The sequence below is a fragment of the Monodelphis domestica genome, chromosome 2 (assembly GCF_027887165.1).
Source record: "Monodelphis domestica isolate mMonDom1 chromosome 2, mMonDom1.pri, whole genome shotgun sequence".
Classification (NCBI taxonomy): Eukaryota; Metazoa; Chordata; class Mammalia; order Didelphimorphia; family Didelphidae; genus Monodelphis; species Monodelphis domestica.
The window spans coordinates 253,364,007-253,384,070 of record NC_077228.1 but is presented as its reverse complement, the minus strand read 5'-3'; the positions used below and the strand labels follow the sequence as shown (position 1 = coordinate 253,384,070).

At 36.7% G+C, this 20,064-nt stretch overlaps 1 protein-coding gene across 2 annotated transcripts in view; it reads right to left on the bottom strand.

The window, feature by feature from the left end:
* Positions 1-10,591: 10,591 nt before the first annotated feature.
* The window catches only part of OGFOD3 (2-oxoglutarate and iron dependent oxygenase domain containing 3), a 128,184-nt gene continuing 118,711 nt past the window's right edge, over positions 10,592-20,064 (bottom strand). For both annotated transcript variants that reach the window (XM_001374404.4, XM_007483430.3), the window contains one exon: positions 10,592-13,742. In XM_001374404.4, coding sequence (XP_001374441.1) covers positions 13,606-13,742 — 137 coding nt within the window. In that variant the 3' untranslated portion in view covers positions 10,592-13,605. The remainder of the gene's footprint in view (positions 13,743-20,064) is intronic.

Below are 20,064 nucleotides of genomic sequence, written 5' to 3'. Positions count from 1 at the left end.
ATTTCCATATATAAGAATGGGGGGGGGGGGGCGGGAATGACTGTGTGTTAAACTGAATCTCTACTGCAAAAAGTACATGGGTTTTAGGAAAAATACAAATTATGTTTCCTCTACCAATTCATACCAATACCTTCCCTTCAACTGTTCAGTAGTCTTCAAACCCTGACCACTTTGAGGTTTTAAAGATTAAAAATGAGGATTCCAGATATAGATTTAATGCTTTATTAATCAGAAAGAAGGGGAGAAAGATGAAAGAGAGAGAGAGAGAGAGAGAGAGAGAGAGAGAGAGAGAGAGAGAGAGAGAGAGAGAGAGAGAGAGAGAGAAGTTGCTCCAAAGTATACACTCCATTTTGCTGACTAAGGCCTATACTTTCTTAATGCAGGAACTGCCTAGTGCCATGATGGTGAACCTATGGCACATATGCCAAAGATGGAACACAGAGCTGTCATATATTTAGGCTGTAGCCAGGCCATGTGGTTGCCATGGGGAGTGGGGAGCTATTTTTTCCTTACAAAAGGTTAAATGACTTGTCCTGTGTCACAAAGTATCACTAAGCCCAAGTATTCCTGATACCAAGGCCAGATCTTTGTTCTCTCTGCTTCCTCTGTATTTCACTGTATTGGTAAGGAAGCCCCTCACTGGGAGCTCCCCACATCAGTGAAATCACAGGTCACTCAAAATAGATAAATGTATAAATGGTGATGATAGATAATAGATGAGATAGAAAATTGGTATAGAAATACAAATATTATATATGTGCATATATAATTTAGAATTCTAGAGGTATAAAATTTAACACTGTCCTATTGGTCTTTGTCCCCAAACATCACACTGATGGTCTTTTATTTTCTTCTTTTTTTCCACCATTTTAATTTTCCCCATCTATTCCCCCAAACCCCTCCAAATAAACTCCTTCTCTTTTGTAATAGGTACATAGGGCATGTGCAGACCCCAATTAGCTTGTTGAGCTAATGCATCCTCTCCATGTGAAGGACACTCGGGAGCTGGTTTCCAAAAGAAATGTGATAATGTGTAAGGGGAATTTCTTAGAGATACTGTGGTAAAACTGAAAAAGAAAAAAAACAAAGAAAAGAGGGTAGGGGTTGAAGAGAAGAAAAAGTACAAGGACAGGATGGAGGAAAATACAAAATTTATAATAATAAGCATGATAATGAATGGGATGAACTCTACCATAAAGTGGAAGAAGAAAGCAGAAAACATTTAGAAAGCAGAATTCAACAATATTTGGAACAAGGAGTAGAAATACACTTGAAACATACAAATTCAAACAAAGCTAAAAATAAGGAACTAGATAAACCATCAGTCACCAAAACCAAAGGGGGCAGCTAGGTGGCTCAGTGGATTGATAGCCAGACCTAGAGACAGGAGGTCATGGGCTCAAATCTGTTCTCAGATACTGCCTAGATGTGTCATTGTGGGTAAGTCACTTAACCTCTAGTGCTTAGTCCTTATCACTCTTCTGCCTTGGAACCAATATACAGTATTGATTCTATGACAGAAAGTAAGGTTGTTTTTTTTATTTGGAAATGGTAAAAAAAAAATTATGAAATAGATCAACAAAACTCAATAAAATAAAATTCAATAAAACTCCAAGTACAAATTACTTAGTAAAGCACTATTTCATAATAATTGTTGAAAAAATTGGAAAGCAGCCTGGCAACAATTAATCTTAAACTAACATCTTATGCTATACATCATACCAATTCAAAATTGGCATATACAGAAAAATTAAAAATTGATGTATCTTTTATATTAAGTCATACCATTACAAAATAGAAGAGAAGCAAATAATATGCCTTTCAAAAACATGGAGAGGTGAGGTATTCTTAACTAAATAAGAGACAGAGACAATTAACCCCTCCCCAAAATAGATGATTTTGATAACATGAAAATGAAAACCTTATATGTAAATAGAATTAATGTACCTAGGATGAAGTGTTCAAATGGGGGGGGGGGGGAAACTTTGTAGCAAATTTCTAAGAATTACAGAGAAATCTATAATAGTAGGGGACTAACCTCAACTATTTTAATTATTATAGTTTATGGCTGACCACGGGGTTGGTGAGAAAATCCTCAAAAAAGTTTCTGTGAAATCTCTTTCCTTTCTCTCTTTATTACTTGCTCTATCAGTCAATTTTGTTTTGTTTTTTAACTTGGCTTCAAAAATACAGCTGCAAGAATGGGTGAGTAAAAAACCTTTTTGATTCTCCTTAAATTAAGCAACAGGGCCCTAAGGTCCTGGCTAGCAACTGCCTAAATTAGGACTAAAAAAACCTGGGAAAGCTCTTGACCTTGTCCCGCTTCCCACATGTTTACTTTAGAAATATGGAGTTACAACCAGTTCAGAACTTAGTTAACAACTGGTGTTTCAGTAAATACTTTGTTCTTTTCTTAGTACAAGCATTGGTCTGCAACTTACTTAACAGCTGGCTCATCAGCTACATGACCAATCTTATAAATACAGAATTCTTTGTCTCTCTGAAAGGACTCATCCCATGGAACTTATGGCAAAATCTAATTGACATACTACTTTCCCCTGAGTTTTTGATTGTTGTAATTATAACATTGGATCTCCTTGAAGAACTCATTTCTCCGTCAAAACAACCAATTGTTCCTTCTACTACTCAACAAAATGCAGAACAAAATACTCAGCTTGAACTTATAGAGGAAAGTTTGGGGGAGCTCATAACTTGTATGAAAAACACTAACCCTCCTAGCGAACCCACCCCTCCCCCTGCCCCATCAGCCTGAGAAAACCCTACATCTAACCAACCCACCCCTCCCCTGCCCCCTCAGCCTCAGAAAATCATACAACCTCAACTCTAAGTTCACAACCTGCCCATGCTTCCGACCCCACACCCTCAACTCTAAGTACACACCCCTCCCATGCTTCCAACCCCACACCCTCAACTCTAAGTACACACCACATCCATGCTTCAGACCCTATACAATCCACTCTAAGTACACACCCTACCCATACTTCTGATCCAAATGCCTCCACTTCACATCTTACTGATTCCTCCATTCCTAATACCTCAGTATCCTTTCACACTTCTTCCTTTGCTCCTTCTTCTCACCCTACACAATCCACTTTAAGTTCACATTCCAACCTAAATTCACACCCTACCTCTGATCTTTCTGGCACTATGGGACAACAACAAACCCCCTCCCTTAGTGTGCCCAACTCTTCTATTTCTCATACTTACCCCACTGAGAATGGAACTAGAAGCCTAGAAACAGGAGTACCAAATAATTCAGATAGCTTATTTCCTTTAAGGGAAGTACCCACTTTTAATAAAGATGGAAACTTGGTATCTGTAAGACATCATACACCTTTTAGCCCTGAGGATTTAAATAAATTGAATGAAGATATGCCATCATTTGAGGACAAACCAATATTAATTATAAAAAAATTAGAGAACATATTCAGAACTTTTGACCCCACTTGGATGGATGTTGAGAATTTATTAGAAGCATTTTTGACAAAGAGAGAGAAAAATAATATCATCTCTCTGGCTAATCAAAAACGAGGTAAAAAAGGAAGTTATTGGCCAACTGAAGATCCACATTGGAACCCCAATGTTGAACTAGATCACATAAAACTAAACCAGGCCAGAGAAGCATTATTGACAGCCATGAGAGCTTGCTCTGATAGACCTGAAAATGGTCAAAATTTGAAAGAACCCAAGATATTGATGAAACACCCTCCCAGTTTATGGAAAGACTTATTGGTGTAGGAAATACATATATGGACCTTGATTTATCCAGAGAAAGAGACATTAGGCAAATACGTAGGCAATTCATTGAGAATTGTTGTTCAGTGGTAAAAGACTACTTTAAAACTAGCTGTCCTAATTGGGACTCTATGGACCTTGAAGAATTGAGGAGAGTAGCAACCTATGTTTATAAAGGTCATGTAAAAAGACCTGAGGAAGACAATACATCAGTGGAAGATTTAAAGAAAGAAATTGAAATATTAAAGAGACAATTGAAAAATAAGGGAGAGACTATAGCCCCTTTGCGGGAATTCACAAATAAATCAGTAACCTGCCACTTCTGTGAGAAGAAGGGCCACAAAATGATGGAATGTAGAACCTTTCTTAAGATGATTGGAAGAAATACACAGTTTAATAACAATTTTAGAAATAATAACTATAGAAATGATGATAATGGTCACAGAAACCAGAATTTTAGAAATTATAATAATGATTATGGAAATAACTATAATGAATATAGAAATAAGAATTATAGAAATAGGAATTGAGAAAATGATGACAATGCTCAAAATGAAGGAAATGATAATACCCAACAACAACATATAAGAAATGGAGCTCATCCAAAAAATAGTCGAGGTGCCCTTCAGGGGGGTGACCAAGGAATGTCCCAAACACAATGAAGGTGGTTCTTCTTAGATTCTATTGATTTTGTTGATATTAATTAACCTTTTTCAGTTTTGTCTCTACTCCAAATAGTAGGAAAGAATGAACAAAGAACTTAAAATTATGATTGGAAAACTATGCACTTAGACACATTTAAATGGCCTAAAATTCTCCCTCTGGCCCTATTTTATCTTAGAAGCAGGCCTAGAGGAGACCTACATATCTCACCATTTGAGATGCTTTTTGGACATCTGCCTATACAGGCTAAACCTTTTTCCCCTGCATATACCTCACTATTAGGGGGAGATACTACCATTGCTTCCTATATACAGTAGTTACAGCATAAACTACGTGAATGTCATGAATCCGGAGCTGCAGTACAAGCCGGACCACTAGATTTTTCTCTTCATGACCTGAACCCAGGAGACAAAGTTTATATTAAGAATTTTAAGTGAACTGGAGCAACTCAGCCTTCATGGGAAGGACCATTCCAAATATTGTTAACTACTCCAACATCTATAAAAATTGGAGAAAAGGACTCTTGGATTCATTGCTCACATGTGAAGAAAGCATCTTCTGTTGAGACTGATTGACTGTACCCTATCATATGAATTGGAGATAATAATCCATAGACTAATGGATGCTGTTTTTTAAAGACACATTGAATTACTAATTTTTTCCCTTATTTTCATTATTGCTTTTCTTTTATTTTGATTAGAATATTTGATTTTTTCTCATTTCTTGTACTAAAGGTACACATAATTAATATTAATATTTTTTCTGCAGTAATACAAGTTAATATATATATATATTCTTGCTATAATGTCAAAGCATACCCAAAGCTTTAAACTATGGGAACCTGCCATTTATTGATAAAAAATTATAGGACTGTAATTAATGTTTGTATCTGATTCAAGAAAAAGGGATAAAAAAAAGGAGCACAGACTTAACCTGAATAGTGCCAAAAAGAGCACACAGGAAATAATAATGTGAGACTCGAGGTTGCGGCACTTGACATATGTTAAGTCGAAGGACTTCCTTGTATCTACACTCTTTGCGAAGTACTCATACAAGTACAAAATTTGACTATCATGCTGGCTCCCTGAGAATGACAAAAAGGTCAGACAAGGAAATGACATTTCCCCATCAAAATAGAATTCTAATTCTTTTTCTTCTTATATTATGGCAAATTCCTGTAGTCTTGGCTACAAATGGCTAAATGAAATATTACTGCATTCTGTCCTATAGACTTGTGGGATAGAAACTACTTTAAATAGGACCTATACAAGGGCCTATTTTGAATTTTTTTTCCTTATGTTTTTGATTATTTTTTTCTTTTCTTTTGACAATTGACTCATACACCCCCATAACTCAACATTGCATTCTGAGCTGAACTGGATGTTTTTTAACACTTACTTCAGGGGGGGGGGTTGTATTTTTCATTTAAAATCTAAGAATTTTTTATTTTTGTTTGAGATTGTATTTTTACATAAAATCCAAGATTTTGATTTTTGTTCAAGAAAAAGATCTTCAAGAAAGAAGTTTGCTAACTCCTAAATCCAGAGAATGAATTGTTGCAGAAAACCTACACTTCATCAAGAAGATCAAGAATGAACTTTGGATATGGTTGATTGAACTGAACTTTGATTGAACATTTATTGTAATTGTATACATTTATGCCAAAAGGGACTGCCCCTAATTTGTCTTTCTGTCAATGCACCTAGCAAAACATTGGTTTTGCTTTCTTTCTTTTCTATTTCCTCCCTCACTATTCTAATTTCCTCTTAGAAAATTGAATATTGTGTATGTCTATAGTTAGAAGTGCATTTAGGACTACAAAATAATTATGTTAAATGATCAATGGGGAGAATATTCTCCCAATGATCATCAGGGGGGATTGTGAATCTTGAAATTTCTCAGACTTGTGAATGTTAAAAATTCCCAGACCCTACTTCATAAGGTTGGGTTAAGACCATTCCCCATTGGGACCATTCCCCATTTGGGCAGTGAAGGTACTTAGATCAGGAATGTGAGAACTCTACTCAGATCAGGAATATGAGACCTCTACTCCACCCCTACTTAAGTCTGCCCTAGGGAAGATAAAGTTGTAAACTCTTTGCTGAACAATGAAAAGTACTTAAACCCATACTTATAGTAAGACAAAAAGTTCTTTAAGCAATGCCTATTTTAGGACTAATACAAAAGGGTGCTAAGTACCTATAAAGGTCAAGCAACTTGTGAATTTACAAGTTACAAAGAGGTGAGAAACTTACTCAGAGCTTTCCTGGTGTAAATTACTCAAAAGATTAGTCTACTCAGGTGTGAACTAAGAATGGCCTGTCCTTTGAAAAACGTCTACTGTGATTGGTAGATGGGAGAACTTAGGGGAGGTGACATAGGAGAAAATTCCCTATATTAGGAGATGACAGTCTCCTAAGAAGAAATAGTCTCTAAGGAGGCTGTTGGGAGAGAGCTCTGAAGGGTCTCTAAGAGGCTCTGAATACAGTCTCTAAGGAGGCTGTTGGGAGAGAGCTCTGGAAACAGGCTCTTGGGATAGTCTCTTGAGGACAGTCAGAAGAATCCCTCTCTGGAGAAGGATGCCTGGCTGAACTGGTGTCTATATTCTTGCTTAGACAGATCTTGTGGTGAGTGGATAAAATACTGACTGATCTCTCTCTTAAGACTCAGGTCTAGATCTTTCAGCTAAGGCCCTTCATACTTATTCCTTTCTTATTCTCTCTCATTTTCTTTAATTCACATTTATATTAATTAAAAATCTCTATAAAACCCAGTTAACTTGGGTATATTTCATAATTGGGAATATTTCCCTGGCGACCACCTTATAATTGATTTAAAAACAAGACACTGTAGTGAAAACATATTTTCTGTGGTCACAATTTACTCATCCACTCTTATATCTATTACAATTTAAGTCTTCCTCTCTTTTAATCACTACAGTTTATAACAACCAACTATTTTAACTCTTACAGGACCTCAATGTATAACTGCTGTCTTTGATCAAGTTTAATAAGAAAATCAACATGATAAAAGATAAGACTTGAAAAAAACTTTCAAAAATTGAAAAATTGAACAGAGACAGAAAGGAAATCCTACATATTTCTAATAAAAAAACTGACCATATATTTTGTCACAAAAACCTCACACACAAATGCAGAAAGGAAGAAATATATGAAATAGGCTACAAAAAGTTATTTAATTGAAAATTAAATAACTTAATCCTTAAGAATTGATGGACCAATGTAAAAATAATAAAATAGTAAATTTAAAAAAGAAAATTTATAGCTAGCATTTACATAGACCTTTAAGTTTTGTTATTGTCTCTATTTTATAATGAGAAAATTGATGCAGAGGTTAACTGACTTGCTCAGGTTCACAAAGCTAGAATACCTCTGAGACTTGATTTGAATCAAGTCTTACTTATTCAAGGTGAAACACTCAATCCCCTTTGCTACCTCAGTACCTGAAAACAATGTATAACAGCAATAAGGTGGCATGCCAATTTATAGAGGAATATAACCAAAGCAGTTCTTAGGGGAAATCTATATCTCTAAATATTTTTATTAAAAATAGAAAGAAAATATTAAATTTGGCACATAATTAAAAAAAACTAGAAAGGTCACAAATCTAAAAACCTCACCAAAATGGAAATCCTGGAAAAACAAACATGAGATTAACAAAACTGAAAGCAAAGAAGCCAATGAAATTCATAAATAAAACTAGAAAATTATTTTAAAAACCCTAATAAAATAGTGAGTCTGATTTTAAAACAGAGAAAGGTAAATCAGAATGTATAAAAAATAAGGACTTTTTGTTAATTGAAGATGAAATAAACGAACCTCTCAGAAATGATTTTGCCCTTATGAAATAAATTATGATTCCTTACAAAATATAGCATACTTAGATTGATAGAAGATTTAGTTTATTTGACTAGCCTAATTATCAGACCAAGAATTGAATGGATAATAAATGCACCTTTTCCTCAATCCCCAATGTAGGGAGCCTTCAGACCCCCCACTGGCTGACAAAGTCACAGTTTGGGAAATGGGGCTGCAAGAAAATGAGGCACCCACTGATCCCCTTCTGTGACTTCTCTCTCTTTAACTTCACTCACTAATGGATGATTATTATTTTCTCTCCAATGCAAAAGAAATTATATAAGAGCAAAGATTTCTAGAATAAACATATATCCCCCCTTAACCCCCCCCCAGATTATTACCCTAAAAGATTACATTCACAGAATTAAAACCCAAAGATCACTACCCATTACCCCCCTCCTTTCCCTCTCCAGAGTTACATTCACTCCCATTACAAGCCAAGAACATCAATCACCTTCAAGACGCTCTTCACAGCAGACAGAAACCAGGCAACATTGCCAGGTGCTTTAAAGTAACACAAGAAAGGTTCTATTTAAATTGAGGAAAACCCCAATTCTGGTTTGTCATTAAATTACCCTCTAACCATGTACCTAGCTACAAAATGTTTTGTTATCCATCTCCTAAGTAATTATTATTGATTGTGAAAGCTGACCATTCTCCTTAGGTCAAGAGGGATTAACCTCCAAATCACCCTACTCGTGTCATTTATCTCCATCTCTGTTGTAGCAACAATGGTTCATTGACTATCTTCTTAGGCTTCACCTCAGTTGTTAAGTTCTATGGAAACATGTATGTAGAAAATGGATTGTGTGCCAGAAAAGCATGTATTTACTGAACCAACAACCAATCTTGTGCTATAGCAGAACACTATGTGATGTCTACACATGTGGGACTGAGCACACAGTGTTTCTCACTCCATTATTTGACCAAAATTGTCACACCTAGACAGAGTGGACTCTGGACTCTCAGAGATACTACTGGACAGTTCTCAAAACCCCAAAACCATGATATCCAAACATAATGGGGATCTGGTACATTTACAGAAAGCAACAATTGGCGGTGATTGTTGTGTTAGAAAAGTAGCTTGAAGAGGTTGGATATTCTGTAACTGGTTTTGGTTGGTGTACTACATAGCTAGAAGGAATCTTTTTCACTGACTTTATAGTTTGAACTTCAGTGGTTTTATAAAAAAGCATGAGTCACTTTCAGTCATTGTTTTGCTGAATTTGCATCTGGGGGAGCAAGGTCACTTCCTTATTCACAGAATCTTGTTTCTTTGCTAGGACCAAGAGCCGCAGGAAACTGAGAGTAGAAATTCTGATCAAATGTGGCAAGCAGCACATCATTTTCCTTATGAGCAAGAAATGATCACCAAGAGTGTCCTTAGGGACCATAGCCCAGTAGAAAGACTCATCCAGCAATGATTCAACCTTTAAATGTTAACTTTGTGGGTTCCATTCAATGTAGGAATGAAACTAGGTAATCAATCAAATCCCTTTCAGAAACTGAGGCTGTGTAAAGGTAATAATGCTCTGAAGTGTTGGGGAAAATGTTTGAATAGTTTTTCTTCCTATATTGCTTTAATAAATTTTTTTTAAGCCACTGGAATTAAGTGGTTAAATGTGTGGGAGGAAAGTTCTATCCTCCAGTTTCTAGGTAACACAGGTCACCTGAGTCCACATGAGTGTGTGTTTGTGTCACCTATGTCACCAAGTGTGAGTCACAGAATGGTGACTTGATCCGGACATGACTGAAATTAACTCGGATGTAAAGAGAAAGAATAAAAGAGGTGATTCAGGAAGTACTCTCTGTCTCAGACATTCTGCCAAGGAACTGGCATGCTGGAGTGATGTTGTCGAAGCCACATGGCTAGCTGGAATAGGCTTTTCTCTCTATCTCTCTGCCTTTACCTATCCAAGTAATTCTAATAAACTTTATAAGAATTCTAAGGACCCAAGTCCTAATTTTAATTCTTACAAATTACTTGCTCCCTTAAAATAGGAAGAACATAGCCAGTGAGAACTTGGGCCAGTAGCAGAGGAAGTACCCACAGATGTGTCAGGATTCCCTAGAACCCTAAAGGACTGATGTAAGCTTGTAAGATATCAATAAGGTCAAATGAATCTTTCTTTAATATGGTAAATAGTATCCATCTAAATTCAAGAACAAACATCATATGTAATGGAGAAAGGCTAAAGGAAAAACAAGGATGTCCATTATTGCCATTTCTATTTAAAACATTACTAAAAATGCAAGTAATAGCTATAAGATAAGAAAATTCAATTGAGAGAATATTTATAGGCAAAAATATAATAAAATGCATTTATTACTTTTCTCAGACACAGCAAATATCCATGGTTCCCCATAAAGCAATCAGTAAAGTATACAAAACAGTTTACCAGTGAGATTTTAATCTTTCAAATAATTTAAAAGGTCAAAAATTTGTGTAAGTTAAACATAAAACAAAGTGAAATTCTTGTCACTCTTTCTGTTCCTTCAATGTAAATTCACATTAGGGACAAGATGCAAAGTGTTTACTGTAGAGATAGTCTTTAAAAGGGGAGTTAGGTGGTATACAGTGAATAGAGGCCCAGCCCTGGAGTCAGCAAGACTTATCTTCCTGAGCTGAAATCTGGACTCAGACACTTACTAGCTGTAGGACTAGAGCCAGTCACTTAACCCTGTTTGCTTCAGTTTACTCATTTATAAAATAAGCTGGAGAGATGCCAAGCCATTCCAATATCTTTGCCAAGAAAATCTCAGATGGGTTCATAGAGTCAGATATGACTAAAACAACTGAACCACAATCTTTAAAAAGTAAAGAACTAGAAGAAATAAAAGAAAAAGAGATAAAATATGTAATTTTATTCAAAAGTTCTTCACGTCATCATATTAAGATTTCCTTCCACCTTATCCTATATCCTGAGCTTCTCCTCACCCAAATATTAATGTAAAATTACACAGTAATTCTTCAATAGTCTATATTTTTATGATATTAAATAATGTGGGCTAAATGTAAAGGGAGAGGAATGAGGAGGTCTGTACGTTGCTAAGTAATCTAAACTGGTAAAGAATAGGTAAAGAGGATTTTCAAGTAAAATAATATTTTTGTTTGAGTAAGACACAAACTCTCAATGTTATTTCTGATTGTGGAAGAGGAGGAAATCCAGAGACTGTTTTTGGACATGCAAAGAGCCTGGAATGGATGCAAAGATCACAGCTACAGGAACGGGGTATGGGCGAAGTGATCTTGGAATTCTGAGAGAAAGGAATTCAGAGAGACAGTTGGACTCTGAATCTGAGACACTCGCTCTCTAGCTCTGAGACAGTTGGTGCCTGTGTCTTTGGCTTTGAGACAGCTAAGGATAAGGTACAGTCTTTGACTGGGTCCAGACTCCAATAAATCTCTCTTTTCACTCACTCCTGATATTTATCACCCCAAAACAAAGATTGAGAAAGAAGAAAGGTCCACAAGAAGAAATCACAGTCTCCTCTCCTGAACTGAGGCTTCTGCTGGGCAGAGCTAAAAGTCAGGGTTCATCACCTTGAACCCCTCAGGCTCTTGAGGCTTTTGAGCTCAAGTCACCCCAGCTTTGGGAGAAATGGGTTTAAATAGTGAGGGACCCCTCTTTTCCTCTTTCCTTTACCTCAATTCATGCCCTTTTTCCTCACTCCACCTTGTTTATTATCTCAGTAGAATAAACTTATGATTTTATTATTAACTGGTCTAAAGATTGAGTGAGGGACATCTCAAACTGAATTGGGAGTGAAGTGACCTCTCTTCATTTAAGAAGAGGGGCTTGCTGAACTTTGTTGCTCAAAGTGATAGAGGGTAATAATCTGGCAGGCTAGATGAGGGGCCATATTTAAGGAAGGTTAAAGGGAAAACAAAACAGACTAACCCTCCTCCTCCTGGGTCAACTTTAACAACAGAGATATCTCCTTTGCCTTGCCTTGAGGGGGAGAGTACTCTATTCTCCCTCCCTGATTCTTTACCAACTGAAAAAAATACCCTCTATTACAACTAGAATCTAAAAAGTAAATTTTTCTTCTTGTTAATACAAAGTAAAGTAACCATTGTTGGCAGTTTGCATTTGACTTGCAGTTTTACTATTTTTAACAGCCCTTAAAATACAGTTCTTTTCATTGGATAAATTTTTAAAATTCTGAAATATTTCAAATGATACAACCTCTTTATGAAAGAGGGTGTCCCCAACCACTACCTACAAACTCACCTCTCAAATTTTGTATATTATCTTACACTTCTACTATCACATGAATACAAGCTCCTTATAAAGATCTGTTTCTCTAAAAAATGTCTTCTTTTCTCTCTTCTCATGGTTAATTTTATCTATTAAATATCATCTTAAGAGAGGTTAAATAAAATACCATTATTGTAATCAAAATAAACCTGTACAAAGACAACATTGTGATATATTTTGGCCCATATGCATAAATGTGTTTATTTAGAGCAGTGATGGCAAATCTTTTAGAGAAGTGCTGGACCCCACCACCCAGCCAAGTTCCATGCCCCACCACCAGCCCTTTTATCCTCCAGCCCCACCATACCCCAGGCAGGGGAGAAAGGAAGCACTCCCATTGGGTTGGACGGGGGTGGGGGTGATGTGGAGAGGGGGAGGAGACTGGCTCACACACTCTGCTCCCCTTCAGCAATGTACCACACCATGGGCTATGCTCCCCTCAAACCTAGTTCCTCTCCAACCCCACCAAGGGAATCACCTTCACCACAGACTCAACAGACTGCCATCTGTACTACACCTTCAAACAGCATATGCATCCCACCCCCAGCACCTTACCCCAGACAGGGGAGGAAGAAGCACTCCCTGTTGGGCTGTTGGGCAGAGGGGTGAGGGAAGTGAGAATGTTTAGGTGTATGGACAGAGGAACTCTGCCCTGAGCCCCTCTGGCTTTCTAGTAACTAACTGGTGGACGACTACAGGCATGCCCACAGAGAGGACTCCTTTCTGGCACACCATCATTGACTTAGAGGCTCATATGTGAGGCAATAAAATTTTATCTCTAACTTAGATTGGGCAGGATAAACAATCTGAAAAATTAATTCCTTCAACTGTACTGTCTAATAGGTTAATTGTTGTGATTTTTTTATGTTCACACCACCCATCCCAGAAGGTTAAACACTATATTTATATGAATAATATATGTGTTAAAATGGGACTGATTTATCACTCAAATTTATCATTTTATTACTTCCAACTTGTATGTATGGTGATGATTCTCCAGTGCCATTCCAACAAAGTTGCTGCTAACATTTCCTTGGACCCTTCTCTTAAAGGTCTGCTGGATCCCCAATGCCATGGTCAGGATTGCAGGTAAAAGAGATAGTGATTGCATATCGAGTACCCCAATGGACCTTCTCTACTCGATGGAGATTTTCTGAACCAGAGGTAAAGAAGGAGACTCGACCTGAAAGAAGCAGGAAGCAAGTGTCATTAGTACCATTTAAATTTATGCACTGGATTCAGGATTATATTGGTGGTGGTAAAGGAGGTTTGACATAAAAGTAACTAATTTCATGCAATGGAAACTACAAAAAATGGGTTAATGTGCAGAGGGCAAAATGCTTTAATTCTGTACATAGGGAAGTCAAATTAGGAAGAGATAACAGAAAACAAAGGCAGGATAAAAGGGCAGAATACAAGATTAGAGTGACTCAAGTTTTAGTTTATTTAGAAAATCTAAATTTGATGGCGATTGTAGGAAAATGGCAGTTCACTATAAATGAGATGAATCCAGACCCCCTTCAAAACACTATGGTAAACATTTAAAAGTACATAGTTAAAAAGAGATGAGGAAAATAACTTGAAGATTCTGCCATTCAAACTCAGATGAACTACCATTTCCATGGGTAGAAAATATGGCATGAAGCAACTCCAGGGCAATTAGAGAAGTCCAGCTCAGAGATGTTCAGTGGAGAGTAGCCCCAAAATGAGTAGCAGAACTGCCCTCGACAAAGACCAGCCCAGAGTAACCTTCAAAGTCCTGTGATGGGAACATCACATGGAACTACCCCAGGGCTTAACAGGAAAGGCCTAAGATATAGCCTAATTGACAATTTGACTGCATCCCTGGAACCCTGTAGGCAAAAAGAGACTATAGGCAAAACACAGTACCAGAAGAGTCCTGGAGTTCCTTGAAGAAAGGGACTAATCTTGATCACCACCCCTAGACCAAGGCAGGAGCCATTCATGCAATCCAGGAAGCAAAGAGGCAGAAACCAGGAACCCCACTCAATATATACTCTTGTCTACAGGAAGTACATAATGACAGGAAGTCAGTGGGCTCCTGGGAAATGTAGTTTTTAGGGTAACAGATTTCTAATTACACATATGGGAAGCTTTTTGGTGACCAGTAATTAATTTAAAGTTTTCTTTGTAAAGAGGGTTATAAAAATGTTTTAATAATAGAAGTGTGAGAAATTCAAATTAATTCTACATTGCAACTAATTCTATATTGTATTAGTTTTACATTTTAATTGATTTTGTATCTACTTTCTATGTCATTTACTTAAGTTCAGGAATTTTGTTTTTTCCCTCTGAGCCTGACCATATGAAAAGGAAATTGCCATTTATTGCTTTTATATTATTAATCATAAGCTGAGTGATCATATGTAATCCTTTAGTTAGTACTAAACTACATCTATGATTTATAGAGTTAGCCCCACTTATTCATTAACTATGTATAAGCATAATAATAGAGAAGGAAATTATTAATCTTAATGATAGGGTAAAGAAAGACAGAATTAATAGCAAGTGATAATAAAAAGATTCTGCAATGCTAGAAATTATGACATTTCCTGTGCCATACACTCTAGAGGTTGAGACATTGAGGTAAGAGGCTCTGACTTTGCAACCTCTTGACTAGGACATTCAAAAAAGTAATTCTAACCTTACTAACTCACTTCAGGAGAACAACAAAAGATTTGACCTAGTTTTAACTTTTTTTTACTGGAATTTGTTAACCATTTCAACAATATTTTCCCAACTCACTTAGGAACATGTTTGCATATTGTCTCTGTTAATTAACTCTGTTAACAACAGTCAAAAGCTTATAAAACAACCTGTCAACTTAAAAAAGAGGTCTCTGCTATAATCTGGGCATGGCAACAGACCTCTGACTTTTCTATTTGTGCCTGTAAATTAAAGTCAGATATTTGGATCAGGAATCTGGCCCAGGCCTTGTTATTTCTTACATATAAATCACTGTAATCTAAAGAAAAGGAATGGCATCTTCTACATCATTAGCTCTTGGCCAAATACCAAGACATCAGGTGTTATCTTTAAGTCCTAAAGCTAGCTCTAAGAAATATATTGTTCTTGGACTGTCTTTGTACAATTAAGGAAAGCATTATCACGCCGCGCTCCCCCTCCAATCTTCTAGTTGCCAGGAAGTCTGTTAATCATCATTCTTTAAATGACATAGGAAATGATCACTAGCTCCACGGGATACTAGCCTGTATTACTTAGGAAATCCAATCATAATGTTCCTAACCCCATGTTTCAGCCTGGGAGTCAATCATAGTGCTTTACTGTCTAACTTCACTGTTCTTTGTTCTAGGCTTATAAAAAAGAACTATCTCCCTTCCTCAAAGTCTATGGGATAGCTGAGGCAGCCATTATTTATTAATAAATTCATGCTTTATCAATAAACTGCTACTATTCAGAACTTTGTGCCACTGTTTACCTTACTTTTAATCACAAGCATGTGTGGATATATGTATAGATGTATTTGATGTTTTGTTACTTCTGTTCTGTTTTGTTACTTCTGTAATGTTACTACATTACAACAGTAGTTTGTATATACCATGAAGGGCAAATCATTTCAAGCAGTTAAAACAGTAAACAGGAAAAAAAGTTTGCTTTTAAAAGTAGAGAAGCTGTTGAGCATTATTGGAAGTGATGATGGTCAAACCAGAGGAAAAATCTTATTCAGTACACCAAAGGAGACAGTATTCAAAAATCATGTGAAACTTTGTGATATTTTTTGGAAAAATAAAAAATGATACTTTCTGATCTGGATTGATTTTTTAGTTATACAGCTCTGAGGAAATTCTAAGCCTTAAGTTTTCTATTACACCCATGAGCCTCTGATGACTTGTTTTGGTATTTTCAGGAAGAATTTGGGCTCACAATTGCAAATACACTCTTCTTGGCTTCAAATCAAATAATTTTTCCCACTTGCTTTAATATGGCAATCAATTAATAATATGTGCCATTTTCTAACCAACAGGTAAGTATTAATATTGGTGGTGGTCGACAATATATAACTTACAAACATAATCTATATGGGTGAATGGCATTCTTTCAAAAAATTCAACTCAATAGACATACTGCCGTTGTGATGACAATTTTTAGTCCACAAGGAAAGAAGCTGGAGGTAGGACTTTCTAGATATAACAAACAACAGAACAAAGGCAGAGGTGAGAAAACAGAACAAAAAGATAGTCCAGCTTGACTGGAACATATCATTATACTGAGGAATAATATAAAATAAAACTATAAGAGGAATTGCTCCAGATTGTGAAGAGCCTTTAATTATCCAGCAAAGGAACAAATAAGTAAAATATATTCAGCACATTTTAGTAAAATAATTACAATTTTTTAAAAGAGAAGTTATGTTAGTTATGTTAGACTAGATTTGGGCACAAAAAAAAAAGATTATTCTGGAATAGTATTAAGGATAGACTAAAAAGGAAACAGAGTTTGGGTGTGAAGACTTATTAAGAGGCTATCAATAGGTAATGAAAACCTATAATAGGGCAGTGAAAGCAGAAAAAGAAAGGAGATAAATATGAGTGAAGTGGTGGAGAGGCAATCAATGAGACCTTATTAATAAGGTTTCAAATGTGAAAGTCTGGGTGAATGGTCCATAGGGGGGGGAAAAAACCTGGAGGCAGAGTCAAGATGGTGTCATAGAGGCAGTGAAAGTTCAGACCTCTGAAAACCCTTCCTCACCAATTAAAAACAAAATGCTTCTAAAGGATTGAAAACCAAATCTAACAACAGGAGAGAGCTAAGGAACCCACCTGCTGGACTCAACTAAAAAGGTATACCCCCAAAAAGCCTGAATTTGAGAACACTCAAGTTTAAGGAGAAAGAAGAAGGAAGGCCCCAGGACCCCTCCACCACCTACAGTGCTTGGTCTCCAGTGGTGGTTGGAATCTCTGCGCTGGCAAGGGCGCTAGTCCAGAGAGAGTACCTTGAGGGCACAGTTGTGCTTGGCTCAGGGCTTTGAACACAGGCTGTGGAGAGGCAGCTGGAAGAGAAGGTCAGAGAAGGCAGCCCAATCACAGACACTCCACATTGTTCCACTCCCCCCCCTCCCCTTTCCAGAGGTTTTTACCTCAGGGTACATACAGCTCTGTAAAATCAACTCCGCCCTGGCTTAATCTTATCAATAGGGCAGATAAGAAGCCTTCAGAGGACAGGGAAGCTCAAGCTCCAAAACCCCTCCCCCTCTGCCTCTACTGAGAACCTGCTGACTAAACTCCAAGGGTAAAGGCTGCAATTACTATAGAACACCTTAACAACAAAGTGGGAATCCCAGCTCCTTTTTAGCTTCTGCTGACAGCTGAAGATCTGGCATCAGGGCTCACCCTATCCAAACAGCAGAGCAGAGAAGAAGCCCCTATAGGACAGAATAGCCCAACCCCACAGATCCAGCACATAATGAGAGGAGCAACACTACTGGCAATTACAGAGGGAAAGGAAGGGACAAATATGAGCAAACAACAGAAAAAGAAAAAAGAAATTACAAACAACACCTTCTATCCAGGCAATGAACAAAGGGTAAATGAAACAGAGGAACACCAAGCAAAAACACAGAAACTCCAGCAAATTGGACACAGGCTTTGGAAGAACACAAACTACAATTCAAAACACAATAAAGAGAGGCTGAAGGCAAGAGGGGAAAGAACTTAAAAGATAAGTCATCAGGAAACAGAGGCACTTGAACTAAAATGAGAAAATAGTGTCTTGAAAGCCAAAATTAACCAGCTTGAAAATGAAGCAAAAAAGATGAAAAATGACTTCTAAAAAGAAAATCAGATCAGAAGGAAAAGGATAAAGAAAAAGCCAGGGATGAAATTCAGTCTTTAAAAACTAGAATACAACAACTAGAAGCAAATGACTTCATAAGGCAACAGGAAACAATAAAACAAAATTACAAGAATGAAAAATTGAGGAAAATATGAAACATCTCAAACACAAAATAGAAGATATAGAAAACAGGTCCAGGAGAGACAACTTGAGAATTATTGGTTTACTGGAAGGTCATGACAAAAGAAAAAGCCTAGACATCATAATACAGAAAAATTATCCAAGAAAACTGCCCCAAAATTCTAGAGCAAGAGATAAAAGCAGAGATTAAAAGAATCCACAGATTACCTCCTGTACTTAATCCCCAACTGACAACACCCAGGAATGTTATAGCCAAATTCAAGAACTACCAGACCAAGTAAAAAATACTACGAGCTGCTAAGAAGAAGTCATTCAGATACCATGGAACTACAATGAGGATAACACAGGATCAGGCTGCATCTGCACTGACCAAAAGGCATGGAATAAGATATTCCGGAAAGCAAGAGAACTAGGTCTACAACCAAGAATCAACTACCCAGCAAAACTGACTATAATCTTATAGGGGAAAGTATGGTCATTTAATAAAATAAAAGACTTCCAAGCATTCATAAAGAAAAGACCAGACCTGAACAGAAAATGTGATGCCCAAACACAGAATTCAAGAGAATCATCAAACGATAATTAAAAAAGGCGAAAAAACAAACAAAAAACTCTTTTTAACAGACCCAATAAATTAAAATGATATGTATCCCTACAAGAAAAGTGGATATTGGTAACTCTTAAAAATTGTTATTATCACATGGGTAGCTAGAAGAATTATGCTTAGAGGCAACAGTGATCAACTGTAAGGGATGAAATGCCAAGACATAAATATGTACATAGATAAATGTATGCATAAATATATATGTATAAATATACATATATACATAAAAATAAGAGGTTAATACTAAGAGAAATGGGAAAAGAAACAAAATGGGGTAAATTTATATGTCATAAAGAAGGGCATGGTGGGAGTGAGGGAGAACACCAATACACTGGAAGGATAAAGAGGTTGGAAATAGGAAATACTCAATTCTTATGTGCATTGAAATTGACTTAAAGAGGGAAGAATGATCAAATTCATTGGGGCAGAGAATTGATTTGCACCCTATAGTGAAGTAGAAGGGTAACAAATGGACTGGTGGGGAGGGAAGCAATACAAGGGAAGGAGAAGGTGGTGGAGTAGTTTAAAAAGACTATAAAGAAAATAAGAGGGGAATAAGAAGGGAAGGGGGTAGAAAAGGAAGTACAATAAGGGTGGGAATTAGGGGGACTGATTAAAAACAAAACACAGGCATAGAAGGAAAAAGTGAAAGAAGAAAAGGCAGGACTAGGTGTAGAAATCAAAATGCTGGGAAATACACAGCTGGTAATCATAACTCTGAATGTGAATGGAATGAACTCACCCATAAAATCCAGAGATTTTTATATAAAATAGCAGAATGGATTAGAAACTAAAATCCTACCATATGTTGTCTACAAAAAACACACATGAGGAAGATAGACACACAGACGGTAAAAAAGTAAGTGGATGGAGCCAAATCTATTGGGGAATCAACTGAGAAAAAGAAGACAGGAGTTGCAATCATGATACCTGACAAAGCCAATGT